At 41.9% G+C, this 21,821-nt stretch overlaps 3 protein-coding genes across 3 annotated transcripts; 1 reads left to right on the forward strand and 2 right to left on the reverse strand.

Moving 5' to 3' along the window:
- Positions 1-1,919: 1,919 nt before the first annotated feature.
- Positions 1,920-5,469, reverse strand: hspe1 (heat shock 10 protein 1). The gene is made up of 4 exons (XM_062534321.1): positions 5,311-5,469; positions 2,714-2,869; positions 2,420-2,509; positions 1,920-2,113 (listed from the first exon to the last, which is right to left on the reverse strand). The coding sequence occupies exons 1-4, from the start codon at positions 5,311-5,313 to the stop codon at positions 2,063-2,065; spliced, it is 300 nt and encodes a 99-aa protein (XP_062390305.1). The 5' UTR covers positions 5,314-5,469; the 3' UTR covers positions 1,920-2,062.
- A 345-nt stretch (positions 5,470-5,814) lies between these two features.
- hspd1 (heat shock 60 protein 1) lies at positions 5,815-13,366 on the forward strand. Its single transcript, XM_062534319.1, has 11 exons — positions 5,815-6,029; positions 7,158-7,333; positions 7,948-8,283; positions 9,389-9,484; positions 9,581-9,674; positions 9,825-9,993; positions 10,235-10,334; positions 10,459-10,704; positions 11,187-11,361; positions 11,672-11,850; positions 12,175-13,366. The coding sequence occupies exons 2-11, from the start codon at positions 7,160-7,162 to the stop codon at positions 12,331-12,333; spliced, it is 1,728 nt and encodes a 575-aa protein (XP_062390303.1). The 5' UTR covers positions 5,815-6,029; positions 7,158-7,159; the 3' UTR covers positions 12,334-13,366.
- On the reverse strand, positions 13,356-20,830 carry coq10b (coenzyme Q10B). Its single transcript, XM_062534320.1, has 5 exons — positions 20,694-20,830; positions 17,230-17,382; positions 16,151-16,343; positions 15,950-16,051; positions 13,356-15,608 (listed from the first exon to the last, which is right to left on the reverse strand). The coding sequence occupies exons 1-5, from the start codon at positions 20,792-20,794 to the stop codon at positions 15,441-15,443; spliced, it is 717 nt and encodes a 238-aa protein (XP_062390304.1). The 5' UTR covers positions 20,795-20,830; the 3' UTR covers positions 13,356-15,440.
- Positions 20,831-21,821: the final 991 nt, after the last annotated feature.

Here is a 21,821-nt window from a genome sequence, read left to right on the forward strand (position 1 = left end):
ACAATAATTAAAACTGCAACAGACATCCTGTCCACTATAATCCATAAAAAGAGCTGTTACAATAATAGAGTGTGCCAAAGAAGGCATAGTGATGTAGCATGTTCTCAAGATTCAAGAGGACTTTTTTGGATTTAGTATGATTTTTTGGACATAGAACTGACACATGAAAATACAAACAAGTACAGAACAATCATAAAGTGCACAGTAGTAGGAGTACTAACAAGTACACACAAGCACACATTAAAGTACATCTGCCTGATGTTTGTATTCAGAATAAGACATGAGAGGGATCAGTGATCATTCCCCCGGAATGTGTATAGACTTCTCCAAGAGCATTTGGTGGGAAGGATGCGTCCTTACTCCAATATTTTCATTAGACCAGTCAATCCATTTGGGATTTGAACCTATCTGATGTTACCAAAACCAAGTCCAACTCTCCAAAATATAAAGCTAGAAATGTCAACGTCCATCATTCTGTTGTGAAAACTGCTATTAAGAGAAAATGGAGCCTTAATTCTGAACATCTACAACTACGAGTACAACTAATCATGAGACCTCAATAATATAGCGTTCACCAGTGTCATGTGTAACATAATCCAGGCATAATCGTCTTCACAAGAGCCGCACTAATTACACAAATTTACCAGAAAAATAAGTTAATGGAAGTGTAGCTAACCTAATTCATTAACCTCAGCCTAATTCATGAGAAACAATAGTCTGTGTGCTATATATTCGGTTGGATTTCCCTATAAATATGTCCATTCACCTGAATGTTTATGACCTCCTGTAAATTCTTTTATGTGCCTTGTCAGACATCATCTAAGCAAACATGCCTTATTGACTTTTCCTCTGCTCGTATTTCTAATTATATGCTAACAAGCTTTCATAATCCTTACTGTTTATTTGATAATGCAAAAACAACCACATGTTCAATGGTCCTTCATCATGCAAAAATGCAATATTCATGAGGAACACTCAATGTTTCTCACCACTGCCATCATCTGGCCAGAAGTCAAAGACACCACTCAAACATTAAATGTTGTCATTTTGATTGCAAAGGGAAACACTTTATAATAGTGTTTGCCCTCATGTAAAGTAACTCTGGATTTGAAGTAACCTTTAAAGATTTGATGTAAGATTTTGAAGTAAACCTATCAAAAGTACCACAGAAGAGCCCAGTACATGGCAAGTTCAGAGAACTTCCAAGTTCAAGTCCATTTACAGTTTAAGCCATAATGACTTCTAATTGGATGAAATAAATACATTATATTCAGAAAGAAACCTTTTTCAGTGGTCCTGCAAATTTTGTGTCTTCTGCACAATTACAGCGACAGACATTCCAACTACCCACTTTACGATGGTAATGTTGTATTGAAAGATGCTACACAGGTTCAGACGCATTTAACACCACCCATCTGTAAGGTATTCTTTAAAAAGAGGCCCGAGCAAAGCAGTGACAAATGGGACAGTTGTCTGTTCATTAGCAAGGAAAGTCTTCTATGCATGTAGATGTCACAGCAAAAATTAGCAAGAAAAATATTTAGTCAAGTCATCAGGTTCACATTGCTGGTGCCTTTTTGCACATCACACCTCTCTTTGTACAAATTAGTGGCAAAAGCTAGGATTTTATTCATTTATTATGCCTACCATTCTAGCTAGCCTTCAAAAATATTTGAGGAAATCTGCATTCAAACTGATTATATGTGTCTGGAGTATAATAAAATGTGCTCATTGTTTTCACTACATTTAATGGTGTTACAAAATATGGTTGAACTGAACATAAAAATGTAGCATTCAATAAAAGCCTCACATTTTCAAGACATGCATCAGGATAGTGTCATGTCTCAATATAGATACAAATAATGAACAGCATGAGGTGTATGTATGGGTTATCAAGTGAGGAAAGGCACAGCATCAGGATGGGCCTAGGTCACTTTATTATTAAACAAAACATGATCATAATTATTTACAATTGAACATAGAAAAAGAACAAATATATGAAAGAACAACCATTTTTCTTCTTTTCTAGGGTGAGGATGGAGATGAGGAGGAACAACAGACTTCAGTCCACATATTTGCCCAGGATATCAGCATCCCGGAACAGGAAGTAATCCTAGGGGACAGATGAATAACAGTGTGTTAGAGCAAACACAAAGCGAACAGACAAAATGGTAAGAATGTGTAGCATTTGAACATTTGAATCCAAATATTTTGAAAATTATTAGAGAAAAGTATTTCCACTATCAAGCAGTGGAAAAAAGAATCTAAAAGACAACACTTGTGTAGCATAATGCGATAAATGCATTTAAATAAATCTCTACAATTTAAATATTGCCTTCGACATTGATAGATCTCTTGCATAATGCAACATTAATCCATGATGCTGACAGAAAATACATTTATTGGTTTAAACCATTACCTGGTTATCAAGAATAACCTTGGTTCCTCCATATTCCGGTAATAGCACTTTCTCACCAACTGTTACACAGACAGGCTGCATGTCCCCTTTCTAAAACAAACAGAAGAATTGAAGTAAAAAGAAATCAGTGTTTCACAGCTGATACAAACAAATCTCCATCAACAAAGAATTCATTTACCAAAAGATTCAAATGTAAATAACAAAAGTTTCCAGTGCAATCGACTCCATGACAACAGTGATTAATTGGGCTTAACTAAGCCTCGACATGTCTGTGTGCAGGGTTCTTCTAATCACCTGGTTGACAGAGCCGGGGCCCACCGCCACCACTGTGGCCTGCAACACTTTGGCTTGTGACTTCTCTGGCAACATGATGCCACCCTTTGTCACAGTTTCTGCCGCTAGCCTCTCCACCAGCACGCGGTCAAACATAGGCAGAAATTTCCGGAAAGCCTGTGGAAGGAGAGAGCAGAGTGCACAAGGGGCTGTGAATTCATTGTGCAATATGCTCGACTGGCCACTAGAGGGCAATGGTTATTGGCATTTGGCATTGGTTTCGCAACAGACTTACTTAACATTTGGCTGCATAGATCAAGTCTCAGGGTTATCGCCTCTTAACCAAATTCTGAGGTCTGTATTGTTTCTAAATAGTTGTTAGTTTATACTGCAGCACACTAGTTACACTATAATGATACCGTGTGGCACATAATTACACAGCAATTATCAATAAGTACAAACACGAGGCTCTGAGTTTGCAAGCACACATCTTATTCCAAATGTAAAAAAATGTAAATGCATCAACGCAGAATTGACCATAGATACTATATAATTACTATACTACTCTACAGTAATTATGTGAGGGGATACCAAATACAATACAAGCTAATCATACCAGTACAAAATCCCCATCAATTACAATAATGTTGATTAATAAACTAAATGATTATTGCTGTAATAAGAAACGCACAAGCTAAGCATTGTAGCAAGGATGAACATCCTCCTCTCAGTTACAAACGTGTGCTTTGTCTGTGTAAATTTGGTCAAAGAATTTGGATGGAGAAGTCTTAAAATGTAAATTCGCAAAAGCAAAAAAAAAACAAATTTTACCATCTAGTAGGCCTATACAACCTTGACATGTTTTACTAAGTTCTGTGGACATGAGAAAGCTAGACAGATGAAGATAAGAATTTGTTGCAATAGCAGCCTATTGACCTTGAATGAAGGTCATGAAACAGTGGGGGGATGGAGAGGACATGCAGGTTCAGTCCAGTTTTACCCCAGCGGGGGTGGGTTATGGTGTAGACAGAGGGAGAGCTTTGTTAATATTTATCATGGCAGCTTAGAACTAAGGACACAGACTGAACAGAGATCAACTCTGGTGCCTGGTCTATAGGGAACTCAAACAGAGTTAAGACACATGAGACTGCCTAACAATAATTTGATAACTTATACACTATATATTGCAAATGAATGAACATATGAGGATATTTCCTGTTACGAACTGGGGTGGAATTTTAAAAACATCAACACGTTAACATTTCACATTTTTTTCTGCTCGCATTATATTGTTATAATCATGACACCTAGGATGTACTGCTAATGGTCATGAGTAAAGGTTAAAGAGTTGGAACCTACTTTATCTACAATCTGTCTGTCTTTCCAGAGAATCAATAACCTCAACCTTATGTCCAGAGTTGAATCAATACTCTTTCTTTCAATACTTTCATCTCAGTTGTCAAACTGTGACAAAGAGAACACATGCAGCGCATGAATGTACAATTCCTACTCTGCCTTTTGTCTAAGGGGTACCAGTTCCTTGTGATAGATAGGTACTATGATGTCTATGACTGTAACAGATATGGCTCTGTAAAGTGACATTCCTATGGTGGTCCAATGTATCCTATTAGAAATGACTCCGCAATTCTCACCTACAATCTCAAAAGGATTTCAGCTTATGTACATAGATCACACGGGACATCAAGGGGAAGGAGAGTGTGAGAGTGTGTGTGTGTGTGTGTGTGGCTGGCTGGGGGAGGGGGTTAGACATTACTTGAGAGATAGACAAAAATAATACATCACAGTCGGTTACACTGTAACTGTTTTATAAATGTTTTATGAGAAGTCTTAGCAAACCACCCTAAAGTGACAGGGGAAAAGCGCCTAAGAAGAGCTAGAATGGGGATGACCCGGAAACACACGAGGACGACACGAATTCCCAAGCATTTAAATATAACGAAGGGACCTGTTCTTGAATGTCACAGCATGATTCTCCAAAACGTACGAAATTAAATTTTCAGCATAAGTATTCTTGTGAGAAAACCATGAGGACTCGTTGACTAGCCATTCGACAGTTCTTCTATGGATGGCACCTCACCTCAGATTTAGATTCCACACAGTAGGGCATTGTGGAGATTACATCATCTCGTACTCTAGATGACAATAAGTGAGTAGATCGACTACAAAGTTGTTCTCATCTCATAAGCTCGCCTCATATTCGCTATGTTGCTTGCTTACGTTAGGTAAAATTTCCTTAGCTTATAACCCTTTCGTTGCCCGCGACATGGTCCAGAAAGGCGAACAGCGTGCAAGCTCTGAACTAAATCTCTGACATAAACGTGATGGAAGATTGTGTGCAAGATGTCTACAAATGTTAAAAGACCTGCTACCATCACCAGCTTGTGTGTGCATTAATTGCATTCAGTCAGTTAGTGTCTGACCTTGCTGAGAGTAACAGGACCAAGTAGTTAGCTAACTAGCTATCCTAGCTTACATGACAGGTCTCTTCTCTTGTATATAATGCATAAGTCAGCTATCCAGTCATAACCAAGAACACAGAAAGTATTTGACAGTTATGTATGATTCAACACAGTTGATGAGGTGTTATGAAGTCTTACCATTTCAATCGGTTGTTGGCAGTCAGTGAGTCGTGTTCAAGCACCCAGATATCTTAACGTAAGAAGAAATGGACACGCCGAGCACTGAATGACTACCCACGTGAAGGAAGAAATATCCAGAAGGTCAGTGCGCATGCGTCAAAGGAAATGCCGAATTCGATCTGGAATATTCTTTGGAAAAATTGCCAAGTAAACACTTTGCCAGTTGGTTCCAATTAAGTAAAAACACACCTGTAAAGAAATTAATGTGCTACAGTTCAAGTTAAGTCAAAATAACAATTATGTGACTTAATTGTTGCAGCAGATTTACGCAATTTTAACCTCTGACCTCACGATTTTTTCTCCAATCGTAAACTGAGAAAATTCTAGAACTAGGTGCCCCGGAACGTGGATTACAGAAACAATCACAGATTAAATCACATGAAAGTCTTTGTCTGATTTTCTCCTGTTATTTTACCCTATGTTTCATGTGCAAATTGCAAGGACGCGTATGTAGAAATAAATGAGAGAAGACTTAAAGTACGTATGAAAGTACACCTTTATGCATAATTCATGTTCCGGGGAATGCCGGTATGTTACCCGGATGAAGTAAAGCATGTGCATGGTTTGAAGGTTGTAGTACTGAAACTCGGTACCCCCTGCTTATATCATTCCGTGTCCTCATCTGGACCATCAAGTAGACTCTCCACACCGTCACATCTAACTTACTCGAACGACAAGTAAGTATTAACTACTTGTATTGCCTTGACGCATACACGTGCACAACAGAATACATGTTAAACCTAGATTATAACATTATTTTTTATGATGACATAATGCAACATTACACCTGGCGCTAGATCACGGACGAGCTTGCTTCCTTTACGATACAAGGCAATTCAAAGCGACTTGGCAGTTTAGTCTTAATTCTTGCCATATTGGACTTAACGTTATGTACAATTTGGTTTGGCTTAAAGGAGGTGCGCTTTATGGGAAATGTATAGCGCACAGCGCTATAACGTCTGCATGAATTTAAGTTATTGCGCGAATTCTCGTACAACGTAAGGCAACTTTAGATAGCAGCTAACGTCAAAACACAAAGTGGGTTTTTGACATATTGCAGAGAGTCCTTTGGATGAAATGAGACCATGTGTTCGTAATACCGACGTTGTTTATAAATCATTTGCCAAGCTAACTAGCCAGACATAGGCATCGGAATTCTTTTTTGTGTGTGTGGCAAATGAATGAATGTAACATCACCCCCACCTCGTAGTAACAATTCAGAATTCCCTGGGTAACGTTACCAGGTGTTGACTCTATTTTCCTTCATTAATAAGAGTGATAATTACGATGCTGTGCGAAATGAATGACTGACTTAAACGCATGTCAAATGTAATCTTTTGCGCACTTCATTTGAACGCAGGAGGTCTGGGAGATTCTGACCTTGTGACGCATGACCCCAGTACACGTGGGTTCTTCGCAGTAGTGCGTCCGGTGATGAAAGGAAGCAACAGTCTTTCGTCATATAATTTCTTATCAATTTAATCTAAACCCATATAAAATATTGATATAATAATTTGGCACTTAAATGCTTGGCTTATTTAGCATTCCTTGTCTTTTGATTTATCCGCACACTGAAAGCCGAAAAGACTTCTGTATGACTACTATTTTCCCTGCCTGATGTACCCTGGGCAAATTAAATAGAATCTAGTGAAGTGCTATTTTTATGATGAAACCCTAAAGTTTGGACTAGCTGACAAATGTGACTGGGTTTAACCATTGATGTGCTTTGAACTGAATATTTAAGCAAATATCTTTGACCTAGAGCTAATAGATCAGTGGTGTTTTGTCTGGCTCTTTGTCCACAGACATGTTCCGCCTTCCCACTGTGATGAGACAGGTGCGGCCTGTGTGCAGAGCCCTGGCCCCACACCTCACCCGAGCTTATGCCAAGGACGTGAAGTTCGGCGCCGATGCCCGTGCCCTCATGCTGCAAGGCGTGGACCTACTGGCTGATGCCGTGGCCGTCACCATGGGACCCAAGGTAAATCCGAATTCCCAGAGGTTGAAAAACAGGAGTAGTTACGACACCAAGGGTCATTTCTGTGATGTTTTTGAGAGCTGTAGGAAGAGTCTCACAAACCTCATGAAAGCCAACTTCTTTCATAGTATGATTTAGTAGCTGCCATCCCAATAGCGCCATGACATGGATTTTCCTGAACTTTTCGATAATTTTCAGCCAGGTCTTTTCCTTCATACCCAGAAATATGTCAATGTAGCCTAAGTAGATATGACTGCTCATGGAAGTGCTGTATCAGTGTTTTAACAGGGACGTTTTTTTCTCTTCTTTTAGAGCTGTTAAAGCATGGAACGCTCTTCCTAGTAATCTGAAAAGCTTCACAGAATTTTATACTTTCTCATGTGAAGTGAAAAAATGGATTTTGAGTAATCAGTCTTGCCAGCATTAATCACTAGTAGTATTTCTACAAAAATGTATTGATGTGTGAGAGAGAGTCAGGGACTGGCGGGTGGAAATTAACTGTTAGCTATAATCTGCTACAAGTCATCACTTCACTTCATGTAACTAATGAACCTTGTACATGGTCCCTGCTTTAAATAAACCAAATAAACTAAACTAAATCCTTGGCTGTCCCGCAGGGCCGCACAGTAATCATCGAGCAGAGTTGGGGAAGCCCCAAGGTTACCAAGGATGGCGTCACGGTGGCCAAGAGCATCGATCTGACGGACAAATTCATGAACATCGGAGCCAAGCTCGTGCAGGACGTAGCCAACAACACAAACGAGGAGGCTGGAGATGGAACCACCACAGCCACCGTCTTGGCTCGCGCCATCGCCAAGGAGGGCTTTGACACCATCAGCAAAGGCGCCAACCCGGTAGAGATCCGACGCGGTGTAATGCAGGCTGTAGAGACGGTCATCGACGAGCTGAAGAAGCTGTCCAAGCCAGTCACTACACCAGAGGAGATTGCGCAGGTAAGGGCTGTTGTGCTGGAGTGAAGTTAGTTGATGTAAGTTAATGGCTGTTTCTCAAAGTCGAGGATCCTTAAGGATTCAGGCTTGGTAGAAGTGAGCCCTGCCGATTCAAATCCTTCAAAGACAAGACAAGACAAGACAAGGCAAGGCTTCTTATTAGCCTTCAGAAAACACACAATGGGCCCCAGCCGTGGCGCAACTGGCTGGGGCACCTGCACCGCACGCCGGTGACCCGGGTTCGATTCCCGCCCCGTGGTCCTTTCCGGATCCCACCCCAGCTCTCTCTCCCACTCGCTTCCTGTCATTCTCTCTACTGTCCTGTCCAATTAAAGGCATAAAAAGCCCAAAAAATAACCTTTAAAAAAAAAAAAAAAAAAAAAAACACACAATGGAACAGACTAGTGAGTACGTAGGAAGCTACATGTACCGTATGCGTTATTGAAAGTCATGCCTCCTGTCCACTTATTTTTGAAAAACAATGCACCACTGTCATTCTCCCAAGTCAATCAATTAAATGATACATATTTGATAAAATTGCCAATGCCAACATAAACCACAGAGCAGCAACCATTAAGCAAAATTGTAAAAAGAAAAGCTCACTATGTAGTACACCATGTAATGTGCTACATAGCTTGCCATTGCTCTCATTGGAAAAGGTTTAAATACCTTTCCTAAATACCTTCCTTACACAATCACTGTGTGAGAGTTCAAAGTTCTCCAAGTGAGCTGAGCCCATAGTTCATTTAGACTACTTTACATAGTGACAATAAGATGATGTTTACATTTAAATATGTGGAGAACTGCCTTGTTTAGTACAGATTTTAAATCCTCTATAAATGTGCAGGATTGTGGGTGTTCCAAGCATGCAGATGATACACATGTGCACCCTCGAAAATGTAGCGAAACAAAGGACTTTGGCCTTGGTAGAATTTGGTAGACTTTGATGTATGCTTGACATTGGAACAGTTCTTTGGTGGGACTTGAAGTAACATCCTTCAAATAGCAGCCTTGAAGGATTCCACCTTAACTTTGAGGAACAGCCTTTAATGTCATGACTGACCATTCGCTGTGGTTACTCACATGTAACATCTCCCTCTTGTGGCAGGTGGCAACTATTTCTGCCAATGGAGACAGCGAGATTGGTACTCTCATCTCAGATGCAATGAAGAGAGTGGGCCGAAATGGTGTTCTCACTGTAAAGGTAAGACTGAATGAACTATGCCAAACAGTATAATAATATGGAACCCATCAATGGAAATAGCAGTTGCTTCATTTGGATCTTTCATTTTACGTACAGGATGGCAAAACCCTGCATGACGAGTTGGAGATCATTGAAGGCCTTAAGTTTGATCGTGGCTACATCTCTCCCTATTTCATCAACACCGCGAAGGGTGAGTTAGTCATTGTTAGGACATAGGACTTTTTTTAATAGTTTTTTTTATTATTGTTATTATAATTGTCGTAGTAGTAGTATTTTTACACAAAGTTTCACAACAGTTTCTGTACATTTCATGTGTGTTTTCTCTTCCTCCTGTCCGCAGGTCAGAAGTGCGAGTTCCAGGATGCTTTGGTTCTCCTGAGTGAGAAGAAGATCTCCAGCATTCAGGCCGTAGTCCCTGCTTTGGAGATGGCCAACCAGCAACGCAAGCCTCTTGTCATCATGGCTGAGGATGTGGATGGGGAGGCACTGACCACACTGGTCCTCAACAGGTCTGACCCAACACGCTGCCCACTCTGTCTAGACACAGGGGTGACCTATCCATTACAGCGCTACATATGCCTTAGTGCAAGTTATAGTTATGCAGTTAGCAGGCTGCATTTAAAGTCATTGTACAATCTTAGTCAGGAAATAGGTGGTTGCTATTTTCCCCTGCGGTGGCTAGAAATTGGAAGGTTTATAAGTCAGTGTCTGTATTATTTATGGTTTGTTGGTCTCCTATGCTACCTACAGGCTAAAAGTGGGACTGCAAATAGTTGCTGTGAAGGCTCCTGGCTTTGGGGACAATCGGAAGAACCAGCTGCTGGATATTGCCATTGCCACCGGGGGCACTGTAAGCACACTCAAACTCACTCACTCACTCTTTTTTAGTTGTTCTTCTTTTTAGCGTTTCCTCTCTCTTCTTTACTGCGTTGATTTGTCTTCCAAAGTCAGGTGTTAACTTTCTCTGTATGCAGGTTTTTGGTGACGAGGCTACAGGCCTGGCCCTTGAGGATATTCAGCCACACCACTTTGGAAAGGTGGGCGAAGTAGTGGTCACCAAAGATGACACGATGATGCTTAAAGGCAAAGGGGACCCGGCGTTAATCGAGAAGCGTGCCAACGAGATCGCTGAGCAGATTGAGGACACCACCAGCGACTATGAGAAGGAGAAGCTGAACGAGCGACTGGCCAAGCTGTCCGACGGAGTGGCTGTCCTCAAGGTGAGAGGGAGGGGGAAAGAGAACAGCGAGGAAACAATGCGCAGCCTTATGAACAATTTGAGTTCCATAGTATGCCATGTGATTTATGAACATGTAAGGATGTGACAAGACGGGGGCAGTAAAATTCACTTGTGGATAATGTTTTCATTAAGAACAAAACAAAAAAGCAAATGAAATGCAGGCTGTCATGCACTCAGAGTGCCAATGGTGGCTTGCCTTGCTCTTTTAAGATATATGTTAGATGCTGAATAGCTTTTACTTTAAAAATAGTCATCAGTGGAATGACTCCTGGTAGGCTTTAGCATATTTACTGGCTAGCTGAGAGATCTGAGATTTGATGCATTTACTTTATCTATAGTAACAGTATTATAATAATAATAATAATAATAATAATAGGTGGGAAATTCTTGGGGTTTTTTCTTATCGATTACAAGGGTTCAGCACAGTTGTGTTTTATTTTTTGTGTGTTTGTTTGTTTTCAGATTGGCGGTACAAGCGATGTTGAGGTAAATGAAAAGAAGGATCGAGTAACAGATGCCCTGAATGCCACCCGGGCAGCTGTAGAGGAAGGCATTGTGCCAGGTGGTGGCTGTGCCCTACTGCAGTGTATCCCTGCTCTGGATACCATCAAGCCTGTTAATGCTGACCAGAAGATTGGTACGTCCCGACCTACATTACTTGGTGTTGTTAAGCAGTGAAACAAGCAACCCACACATATCTTGTCCAGTACTTATTTCATAAATAAGAGATGACTAACCATTTGTCAGTACCTGTGATTGATGACTCATAACTAAAGACATGATTTTTTAATATATAAGCCATAGACAGGAAGTCTGAACTACCAGGTGACCTGGCTGTCAGTTATCATGAGTGATATTTAAAAAGAAAAACCAACACTGATATGTCACACATTTTTGATTTTTTTTTATGATGGTCTCATCTTTTGGATATTCTCTACGATTTGTAGGTATTGATATTATTCGTCGAGCTCTGCGCGTTCCAGCCATGACTATTGCTAAGAATGCTGGGGTGGAGGGCGCTCTGGTGGTGGAGAAGATTCTTCAGAGTGATGTCGGCATTGGCTATGATGCCCTAGTCGGGGAATATGTCAACATGGTGGAGAAGGGCATCATTGACCCCACGAAGGTAAGACACATAGTTACTACTTCTCACACGCAGCAAGGCAACCATTTTGCCTTTTGACATCATTGTCTGCTATGCAGGGTACTCCAATATTACTTCCACATAACTCTAGCCTTCAATGGAGCAAGAGTTAACAACAGGATAGCGATAGCCAATATGTTTTATCTGTATTTAAAATAAAAACAAAATTGCGTGACTTCCCCCCCCCCCCCCCCCTCACATTTGAAGGATGCACCTGATAATCTTGTAATGTCATGTTTGATTTTTCATCAAGTACACCGTTCTAATCTGTTGACATGACCACCTTTTTTTTTTTTTTCCATGCAGGTTGTGAGGACGGCCCTGTTGGACGCAGCCGGTGTGGCGTCCTTGCTGTCGACGGCCGAAGCCGTAGTCACGGAGATGCCCAAGGAAGAAAAGGCTCCAGCCATGGGTGGCATGGGCGGCATGGGTGGCATGGGCGGGATGGGAGGTGGCATGTTCTAAGCGCCTCGTTGCCCTGAGCCCCAGATAGACTTCTTAAGCAGGGAGAGAGAGGCAGAGGGGCACGATTTGCCCTTGGCCGACTCCACTCCCCTGCTCACCTGCTGCAAGTGTCAGAAGGAGCTGCCCAACGGATGACCCTTTTCAGCCGCCCTTTACGTCTTCTTTTAGGACATACAACCCCTTCCTCTTATCCCTCCTCCAGAGTTTAGCCACTGTTCCACTCTTACTCACTCTCAGCTGAAGTCCCTACCCTAACCCTACTCTATGGCTGGAAGACAGGCACCTAGAAATGACTGTGGCCCACTGGCTGCCTTGTCCCCTTTTGAAACGCACATATGCAGAGTTTGCTAAAGCATCGGAAGAAATGCACATGGTCCTCTCTGGTGACATAAGATTGTCATGGTTTGTTATTTTTGTTTGTTTTTGATGCTGTTGCCTTGGTGTTTGGCGTATGTGGATTGGGGTGTATAGTGTATTGCACACCCCACACAGTGACACTAACGCAGGGCTTTTACAACCAGATACTATGAGCTTGTCAGACAGTAGGAAGATGTAGAATTAATGTAAAATTGCTCAAAAGGGTCAATTAAGCAGCTCATAATGCCTAAGCCTGCCACCTGAAAGGTTTACACTAAAGTTAGGGCCTTTTGACCCATTCAAACTGGACATGAGTGCCTCGTTTACCCTTGTGATTGCCACCATGTCGTGCACCCAGTTGTCGGTGAAGAAGAGGGGTGGGAGGGTCTGTCTTTGTGGAATGTGTGGCCTGCATTGCCATGGCTGTAGCACAGCAGTTTGAACCAATCAAATGTTCCATATCTCCAGCCAATCATCTTGTGTGATCGCATATGTTTTTCTTAACATCCACTTCACTGTTTATGTTCGTCAGTGGGCCAAACTGCTGTGTGGTTGGACAGTCACCGTCAAGTAGCTCTAGAGTTGGGATGTTGTTTTTCTCTCTCTCAAACGCATACATTTAGCAGTGATCGCTCAGTGTTTTTGTATTAAGTCATTGATTGTGATTTTTTTTTTTTTTTTTTTTTAATTTAAATAAAAATTAATTTACAAAACAAGTTTGTTGTGCTTTCAGTGGCATAAGGCATTGTGAATTCATCACAGTGTTGTAGCACATCAGATTCAATAAATAGAATGTTGCTAAAAATGTCCACAAAACAAATGTGAGGTGATTGTGTAATTTCAAGATTGAAACCCATACGGAGTTTCAGGCCTAAAACACGAATACAATCCTCTAGAGGTCACGACCAGTGCACATAGTTTGTGAGACTATTATTATCATTCACATGACCCATCTATTTGCAGCGTCGCGACTGCAAGTTAAACTAGCCAGAACCTGATGGAAAGACATGACAGAAATCAAAGCCCCAGACACGTTTTCTTAAATATAAAAATACTTTATGAACCATGCAGTCTGTATACATTTCACCCAAACACTCAAATTAAAATATTCTTAATTTACACTAAAAAAAAGAAACCACAACAAAGACATTGAATTCTCTACAATGAGCACTGATCTGTGGTCTTAAGTCAGTATGTTCTGTACAGTGTGGTCTTCCCATAACCTAAATAAATAGATAATGACAAATGTATACATATTTTTTTTTTAAAAGATAATGATAAATAAATGCTGTAACTTAACACAAATGCAACAGAACTGCACTGGTGATTTGGAATAGTCCAAAGACTGGGGGTTTAGGGTGGCCGATACTGATACCTCACTACTGCTGCAATCTGCTGGGGCTTGCAACAGACGAGTCGCCGCCGACACCATACCAGAGGCGGTCGTCTGCTGCACGCCGACAGCAGTTTGGGCCCTTTTTCAAAGCAGTGGGCATCCACAGTTTGCAAGCGCTACCAGCACTCAAATCCAAAACTTCAGAAACGCTATTGCACACGGTAACACGTCTTAGAAACAACAAAGAAATAAGCTACGGTCACTCTGAGGCGTTGTCGTTGGCGCTGCCGCCGCAAGAGAAGCATTATAAATCTACGACCTTTTAACACTCTAGCCACCGCTCTGTTCACAAACCCTGATAAGGCACACCTTATCCCCCCCCCCTTCACAGACAAGGCTTTGGAAGTATCTACCAACCTCACATCCCTTTGGGACTTGTTGGCATAGAAGAATGTAGCACCTTTCAGAGGAGTCTGTGAACAGGTAGAACTCTTATTGGCCGTGTTTCCCAGATTTGTTAAGAAGGTCTTAAGTGCTAAACACTTCTTAGGAGCGTTCTTAGAGCACTCCTAAGAAGTTCTTAGCACTTAAGAGCTTCTTAACAAATCTGGGAAACACGGCCATTGTGTGCTTGTTGTGTGTTCCATCATTGTGCTCAACATTGCGGTACATCTATTCTGCCTCCTCCTTCACGGAGCACGTTTAACCGTCTGGAGCCCGTGGCTGACATCGCTCTAGTCCCTTTCTGATTGAAATACTGATCACTTATCTGAAGTCCATAATTCATGCCTGCTTTCAAACAAAACCACTTGTTTTTTTTGGCAGCATTGGCATTCGAAGCATTATGCGAATGCCATAAAGGGAATTCATCTGAATCTTAAATCTTACACTACTCTCTTAGTCTCCCTGCTGTTTTTTTTTTTTTTTTTTTCCTGAAATGTGTTCATTTGATCAAATTAGCCCTTGTGAGACAACATATGAGTCTGCAGTTCGTCTTTGTCCATTTTGGCTGGATGTGGAACTATCATCCCCCCTCACACACAGCCTCAAGAATCAGCAGCCAGAACAGATGGCGCCAATAATGGGCTTGGTGACATTCAGGAGGGGATTTGGGGACAGAGAGAGAGAAAGAAAGAAGGAAAGAAAGAAAGAAAAAAAGGACCTGCCCACAGGGCAGACTTCAGCCTAGCTTAAATCCCTCCACAGGCTGGGGGGTGACAGAATAACGAAAGAGAGAGAAAGAGAGAGAGAAAGAAAAAAATTGTCTTGTTGACAAAGGCAAGGATGGTCTTTAGGCACCTTTATACCCCCACTTAAAATCCTGGCCCCCGTATCCGCTTGCTTCAACCTCAAGCCCCACCCCCCCGGGCAACCTTTTAGCTCCGCCTCTCCTCCATGTGCCTCAAGGCGTGCGTTACGTGTGATGGATCTCATGGAACATGAGCTCACGGGGAATGGCCGTCTCTTGACCATAGATCTTCTTTGCACGACGCTCGAAGGCCGACACATTCTGCTTCACCACCTCGTCGAAGAAGACCGTGGCCAACTGAGAGTGCAGCAGGGAGCGGAACTCAAAGGAAATCTAGAGGAGAGAGAGAGCGAGAACGAGCCATCGGTGAGACCATGCTCAGAGCTTTACTCATCAGTCAAAACAACAGACATGGGAAATTGCTTAACATTATGAATAGCTTTGTTCTTATTAGGATGCCAAATACACTGTAGGAATGCAGGGAAGAATCAAGCATCTCCAAAAAGCAAGCCAATAAAAGTGAATGGCGGGGGATACCAAGGCATACCAAGGCAGGCTTACAGCAGGCTTACAGCAGCCAACATAAAAAGGTAAAAACATAAAAAAGGTACCACAGATTTCAATGGGTGGGCCTGAATTCAGTATGTGAATCAGATTCTAATTGTAGCACTCACAGAAAAGTCAAGAGTGCACGTGCGTGGGTAGCCAGGAAGACCAGGGCTGAAACGCCACACTGTCTCCAGGTGGTTGAAGAGTTTTCCATCAGAGCAGGCAGCCTGAAATTTGGGCACACAAACATACAAGTAAGGCATAAATCGCAAAACCTGCTGCATCACAGATAAAAAAGATACAGACTGTGCACAGTGCTTGCATACCTTGACCATGTGCGGACGCACTGTGGTGACCAGGGAAGTGTAATTTTCCACTACTGGAGGGAAGCCAACAGTGAGCTTGGCCTTGCAGAAGCCCGTGCGGCGGAAGACTACGTCCGAGCGCTTGCACCAGGGCACAAAGTGCAGGTAGTCCTCTACACCAGCGACCACGGTGTACATCTCCTGCATGGAGTACCTGGGGCAAAACAGACCAGGGTCAAACTGCATTCTGCAGGCAGGCATATGACTGTGACAAGGCCACGACTGACACGCAAGCGCGCATTAATCTGCCATGAAGGGTATAAAAGGGACAGAGTGGAATGTTTTGCATCTCAAGGTCAGAAATCCTTGTGAGCAAAGCCTTCTGTGTGGCCTCTGACACAGAAATGTACAAATAGCAACCAAGCAGGCCCCCGCCTTCCCCGGCCCCCCCTTCCAAAAAAAAAAAAAAAAGAAGATTTATGCGGAACAGTTCAGTGGTTCACCAAACACGTGTATAGTGTGCCTGAAGTGTTCACCAAAAACTGATTCTCAACTTTCACCCATTTAAAGATATCAAAGCACAACACAACCCTGGCTCAGGCCTGTGCTTCTTAGTCAGTCAGCGAGTATTATTAGTCCAAGAACAGGATATTGCGGGAACAGAGAGCACAACAAGCCAGCTGGCTGTTGTTCTTGTGACGTAATATTCAGATCTGATGGTCATGCCAGGGACCCCGAGCTCTAATCTTGAATCAGACAAAGCTGCGCTGAAAGCCGCTCCCTCCTTTAGTCAATGAAATTCTTCGTGGTGAGCGATTAACACGATGTTGGACCTCTCCCATGTTGGGACTGACTTTCCCTCATCCTTAAACCTGGACAGGATCATGAGCTTTCGTTAACTACACTACCAGTGCACACAAATGGGTCAGGTAGAGACACTGTACCCTTGCCATGCCGTTGCATAACCAGCCGATGGGAACATGCTAAATATATCCCAGGAGATAAAGAGATGGAAACCTTTCTTAGGTCACCCAGTGCCAGGCCTGAAGCAGCGAGGGTGTGTCTGGGCAGGGCTGGGCAGGACAGGACCACTCACTCACCCAATGATGCGTCTCTCAGAGTATTCCTTCCTCTTGTTGAGCGTGTCGGCCAGGTTGAAGAAGCTGCGTGCGGGAGCCACCACCGCGCGGCCGGACATGGCGCCCAGCAGGGGCGGCACTCGCGTCATCAGAATCCCGCATGATGACAGATACCTGTTTCCAAAACAACACATGAAGGGGAGATCAATTGAGAAATGGTCCACTCGTGACCAAGATGAGCAAAAATGAATGCTGGTAAACTGTTAAGAGGTCTGCTTACATTTCTAAAGCTGGTTCTCAACAGTATTTCTAATAATAGCTACGTTAGACAGACATAAAGGGATGCAGACGGATTTCATTTACTTCTTGCAGTACAAGTTTGGATTAAACACACTCACACACACACACAATTTAACGCACTCCAAACACACACTTTAATGCACATGGGCTTGCAATTACTCTTTATTTGAGATGTGTTTCTTGAAAGTCATCCAAAATGTGTTTACATAATCTTGTAATGTCATTACAATAACAACTCTTAATGAATTCTAGTGACGGAAGGGTATGCTGAGAACACATTTCAGATTTCAAGGACACAGGGTCTGACCACCTCACAATCATATCACAAGTAGGTTTATGGAGTTTTGACTTAAACCAGTGACTTAGCCTACCTAACTAAAAAGCATGCAAAAAAAAAAAAACACCGGCAACTTGCTTTAAACTGAGAAAAGCTTGTCATCAAGCTTTTCCCCACTAATATTGGATCGGCTCTGTTGTGATGGCTTTTCTTTTTCACAGGTTGTTGATCATCATGGTTGGTTGATTACTATTATGCTTAATGTAGGCTTTTTCAACTTAAAGAAACGTGTTATTATTAACTTAAGTAATGTTCATGGAAGTCGCTTTGGACAAAAGTGCAAAATATCATAATCAAAACTAGATTGTGAACATCCTGGGCAGCTAGTGAGAATAACCGGTGGGCTTATTCTGCACTGACATGATAATTTGCTATCAAACTTAATATTAAGATGACAACAAAAGTAGTTGCTCATGAAAAATAGAAAGCAACTTTTTTGCAGTGTTGCTAAAATACAAATATCCAATCATAAAATCTAACGCAAATAATATTTAATTATTGCAGCAAGTGCAACCCTAACTTGTGCGGCCTCCAACTCCTAAATGTTGAGTAAGTATGTTTTGCTTGCTCATGTACCTAGCCTACAGCAGTCTTAACTATTCTCGTACGTTTGCACATAACCACTGCAGAAATCCAACCATACGGACCAAAAGCCCATCAGACCAAAACTCTGTCCTAGTTCTGACATTTGGCCCACATAGTGTGCACAACATGTGTGTGTGTGAGAAACCTCCATCATCAACAGAAATTTCACCACAAATAATCAACAACAAAAGACCCAAGTACACAGTCTGGAAACAAGAAATCAATCTGTGGTCAATTTTCCACAGTCTTTCCTAGAAAACCTGCCATCAATTAAACAGTACAAGCCTAGGCATAGGGTTGACATTGGCAATTCAAAGAACTCATACCAGTGTAACTAACCCAGCATTGCACAATCACCTCTGACGTATACACAATGAAAATTCTGACATATGAGAGACACTTCTATATTTGTAGGAGAAGGCATCTATGCCACTTGACCATATTCACAGCACAGACGCTCACTCTCTGTCAGTCAGAATCTGGGTCATGCGAATGTAACACTGCTTTGAAGACGCAGTCTCAGCAGCTTCCTGGCACACCAACTCAAGTGCCAACACGAACATTGGACAGTGGAGTCCTGTCAGACAAGCCCTGTACTCCACTTCTTGACTCATTCAAGAAGATGTATAAAGCACAGGAACACTACACAAAAATGTGCCATGGGTAGTAAGAATAGTCGTTTAAATAAGCACATTATTTCAAAAGGAATTATACTTAACAACAAAAGGACAGGGTTGACCTACAGAATTGAAAATGAAAGTCTTGACTGCATTTCATCTTCTTCCTTCTACCACTATCTCCTTTGACCACACTGTTACTAGTAGGCCTATTTCAACACTGTCATCCTCTGGTAGCAGTACTTTGGTTTCCTGTGGTCTCTTTTGCAAAGGAGTTTCATTGTTAAATGTTACTCCTCATTTTGGATAAAAGATTCTACCAACGTCCATTGGATATGCATCTGGACACAGGCTGAGTGAACAACAATGAACCGGTCAAGGCGAGACAGTCGCATGCCATTAAAGACAACTGTACCTGGCAGGTCAATGTTTGCAATGAGTACACTATGTTCCTGGCGAGCAATTTGAAGGGCAACTTCACAACTCCTGGCAACATCACAACTTTCTCTGATAACAGGCAAGCCTAGTACGTCATAGCTGATCATGATGTCACACAATGTGGCACTAAAGGGACTGAGTAAGTGGACTTGAGTTTCTTTAATGTAATTCCAGGAGGTGGGTGTAAGTTTGAGGTATGGGGTGTCAGTGTGAAGGGGTCAAATATTGCCACTGGCTTTGCCAGCTATGCTAAGCCGTGTAAGAGAAAGCCATCTCAGTTAGGTCAGAGGATAACCTCAGAGGGATTATAAGGACTTTGATAACCTCACCAAAACTTGGTCAAACGATCAGTTCCTCATTTCGTCCTATCAGCATTCAGGGAAATGCAAAGACTAATAACAACTTTGCAACTGATCATGTAATGTGTAACCATGAAGCAGCACTATTTGCTTTCACTATATTCTCCCTTCAAATGCTACTGTTTCAGAAATACAATGAGGTTGTGTTGCAAAACGTAAATCATTGTTCATGTTTCGAATGATGACTCAAAAAAGTTCAAGTAGGTACCTAGGAATCGACTGTCAACCAGAATCAATATAATGAAATAAATGTAACTCCTAAATGTAAACTATGACACCTCCCATATCAATCACCGAAACAAAATGTTAAATCTATCGTTAAAGTTTGTCAATCTTAACTACGTATGTGAGCTTCAAAACGTGTGCATACTCAAATATGATGGCTAGCTGAACAACTTATGGAATGTAACGTTAAATAAGTTAACGTTATTTCGTTCAATTTACACATTTTTTACAATTTCCCGGCGAAAGTGTAACAAAATGGCTCCAGTGACAGCTAGCTGCTAACGTTAACGTCGACTAGCTGCTACTGGATGGCTACCGAGCAGATAGCTAACGTTAACCAAGTTCAGAGTAAAACGATGATGTCTAACTAATCTCGTATGGTGTACTTATATCCACTGCAAACCCACTGTTTCCTTTTCCTGTTTCCTCTTAACAACATGGTAGGGTTTAAGCAACAGTTTGCTCCCAAAACAGCTTGTTGAACAGAATATCGTTAGCTAACGTTGATGTTAATGTTAGGTTAAGGTTACGTTAACGTTGCTAAACAAGCAGATAGCCACTGGGACAAGGGAGAAAGGGGAGAGCTTTAAAACGGCACGATCCCACCAGAAGACCTTCATTTACCTCACTCCACTCCTCCCCGGTACTTCTCGGCTACTTGAAGATGGCAATTGTTTGATACATTCGGCTACCGCTCTCCGCAAACACCGGGAACCTCTCGCCATCTTCAGTATCGTCGACTGCTTGTTCTACGATGCTGATAACCCCTCAAACGTAACCCCCACCCACCTCCAGATTTCGCCGCATCAGTAATGTCGTGATTGGCCATTGGGTTTACACACTCAATTTTGGTTGGTTATGTCTACGTTCGTCAGTCTGTGAAATCGGTGACGTGTGACCACATTGTAGTGGAGTTGCGTGCGCATTCATGTCACAAGATGTAGGATTGAGTTGCGGTCGGTGACACCACTGGCAACTCAAAGAGCACTTCTAAAAGGTTATGCTAAATTTGTTGAGGACGAAATGTTAAAACTGGCCATTTTAACTATATATTCTTATATTGTGACTTTGAATAATACAATGTTAAAATGCAACAGCAAAACAGTCAAACTTGAAATCACATAGGCAAAGTCAACTTTTTAGGCTATTATTATTTGGGGTGTGCCATTAGGCCATGAATAGGCTGCTATGTTCTAGCCTTAATACTATTTTCTTTATGTTGAACATTTTAACCTTGTAGGCTACTGAACCTAATGTTACCTGTGCCAGAGGTATCCTAGGCTAGTAGTGGCCTACCTTGAATGTTTTTTTTATGAAGGTCAGCTGAAGCACACACCAAAATAGGCCTAATAAACAAATCTTCCGAAATCTTTCCCCCTCTTTTCCAGATAACTGCATTTTCAACACTCCTGAGCCTTTAACAAGCATTACGTCTGTGATAGGTTTAGAGTTGCAGCCTAAGCCTTCACCTTTCCACTAGCTTTCCTTTTCAGTTGCAACACTGAGCTCTAAATAAAGGCTGGAGAACAATTGCATGGGTCCATGTACCTTTTATTCATGACTTCTCTTCTATTACCTGTGTAGGCCTATATGCACACAAATGACACAAACAACTGTGGACCTGTGTTGTCCCTGCAGCAGTAGGCCTAAGTCATCTGCTGTAACTACACCCATACTGAAATATGTTGTCTGCATGACACCAAACTTGAATTGCCAACCATGACACAACCTGTGATAAAATGTATTCATTTT

Source organism: Sardina pilchardus, chromosome 4 (genome assembly GCF_963854185.1).
Source record: "Sardina pilchardus chromosome 4, fSarPil1.1, whole genome shotgun sequence".
Classification (NCBI taxonomy): domain Eukaryota; kingdom Metazoa; phylum Chordata; class Actinopteri; order Clupeiformes; family Clupeidae; genus Sardina; species Sardina pilchardus.

Excerpts from the sequence above, each read along its gene's own strand:
- hspe1 (XM_062534321.1), bottom strand. Across the intron at positions 2,510-2,713 it reads GCCCCGGCTCTGTCAACCAG|AAAGGGGACATGCAGCCTGT; the intron begins GTGATTAGAAGA and ends TGTTTGTTTTAG. Across the intron at positions 2,114-2,419 it reads AGGTTATTCTTGATAACCAG|GATTACTTCCTGTTCCGGGA; the intron begins GTAATGGTTTAA and ends TCTGTCCCCTAG.
- hspd1 (XM_062534319.1), top strand. The coding sequence starts at position 7,160 with ATGTTCCGCCTTCCCACTGTGATGAGACAGGTGCGGCCTGTGTGCAGA. Across the intron at positions 7,334-7,947 it reads CCGTCACCATGGGACCCAAG|GGCCGCACAGTAATCATCGA; the intron begins GTAAATCCGAAT and ends GCTGTCCCGCAG. Across the intron at positions 9,485-9,580 it reads ATGGTGTTCTCACTGTAAAG|GATGGCAAAACCCTGCATGA; the intron begins GTAAGACTGAAT and ends TTTTACGTACAG.
- coq10b (XM_062534320.1), bottom strand. The coding sequence starts at position 20,794 with ATGGCGAGAGGTTCCCGGTGTTTGCGGAGAGCGGTAGCCGAATGTATC. Across the intron at positions 16,344-17,229 it reads TCTGAGAGACGCATCATTGG|GTACTCCATGCAGGAGATGT; the intron begins GTGAGTGAGTGG and ends GTTTTGCCCCAG. Across the intron at positions 16,052-16,150 it reads TGCGTCCGCACATGGTCAAG|GCTGCCTGCTCTGATGGAAA; the intron begins GTATGCAAGCAC and ends CCCAAATTTCAG.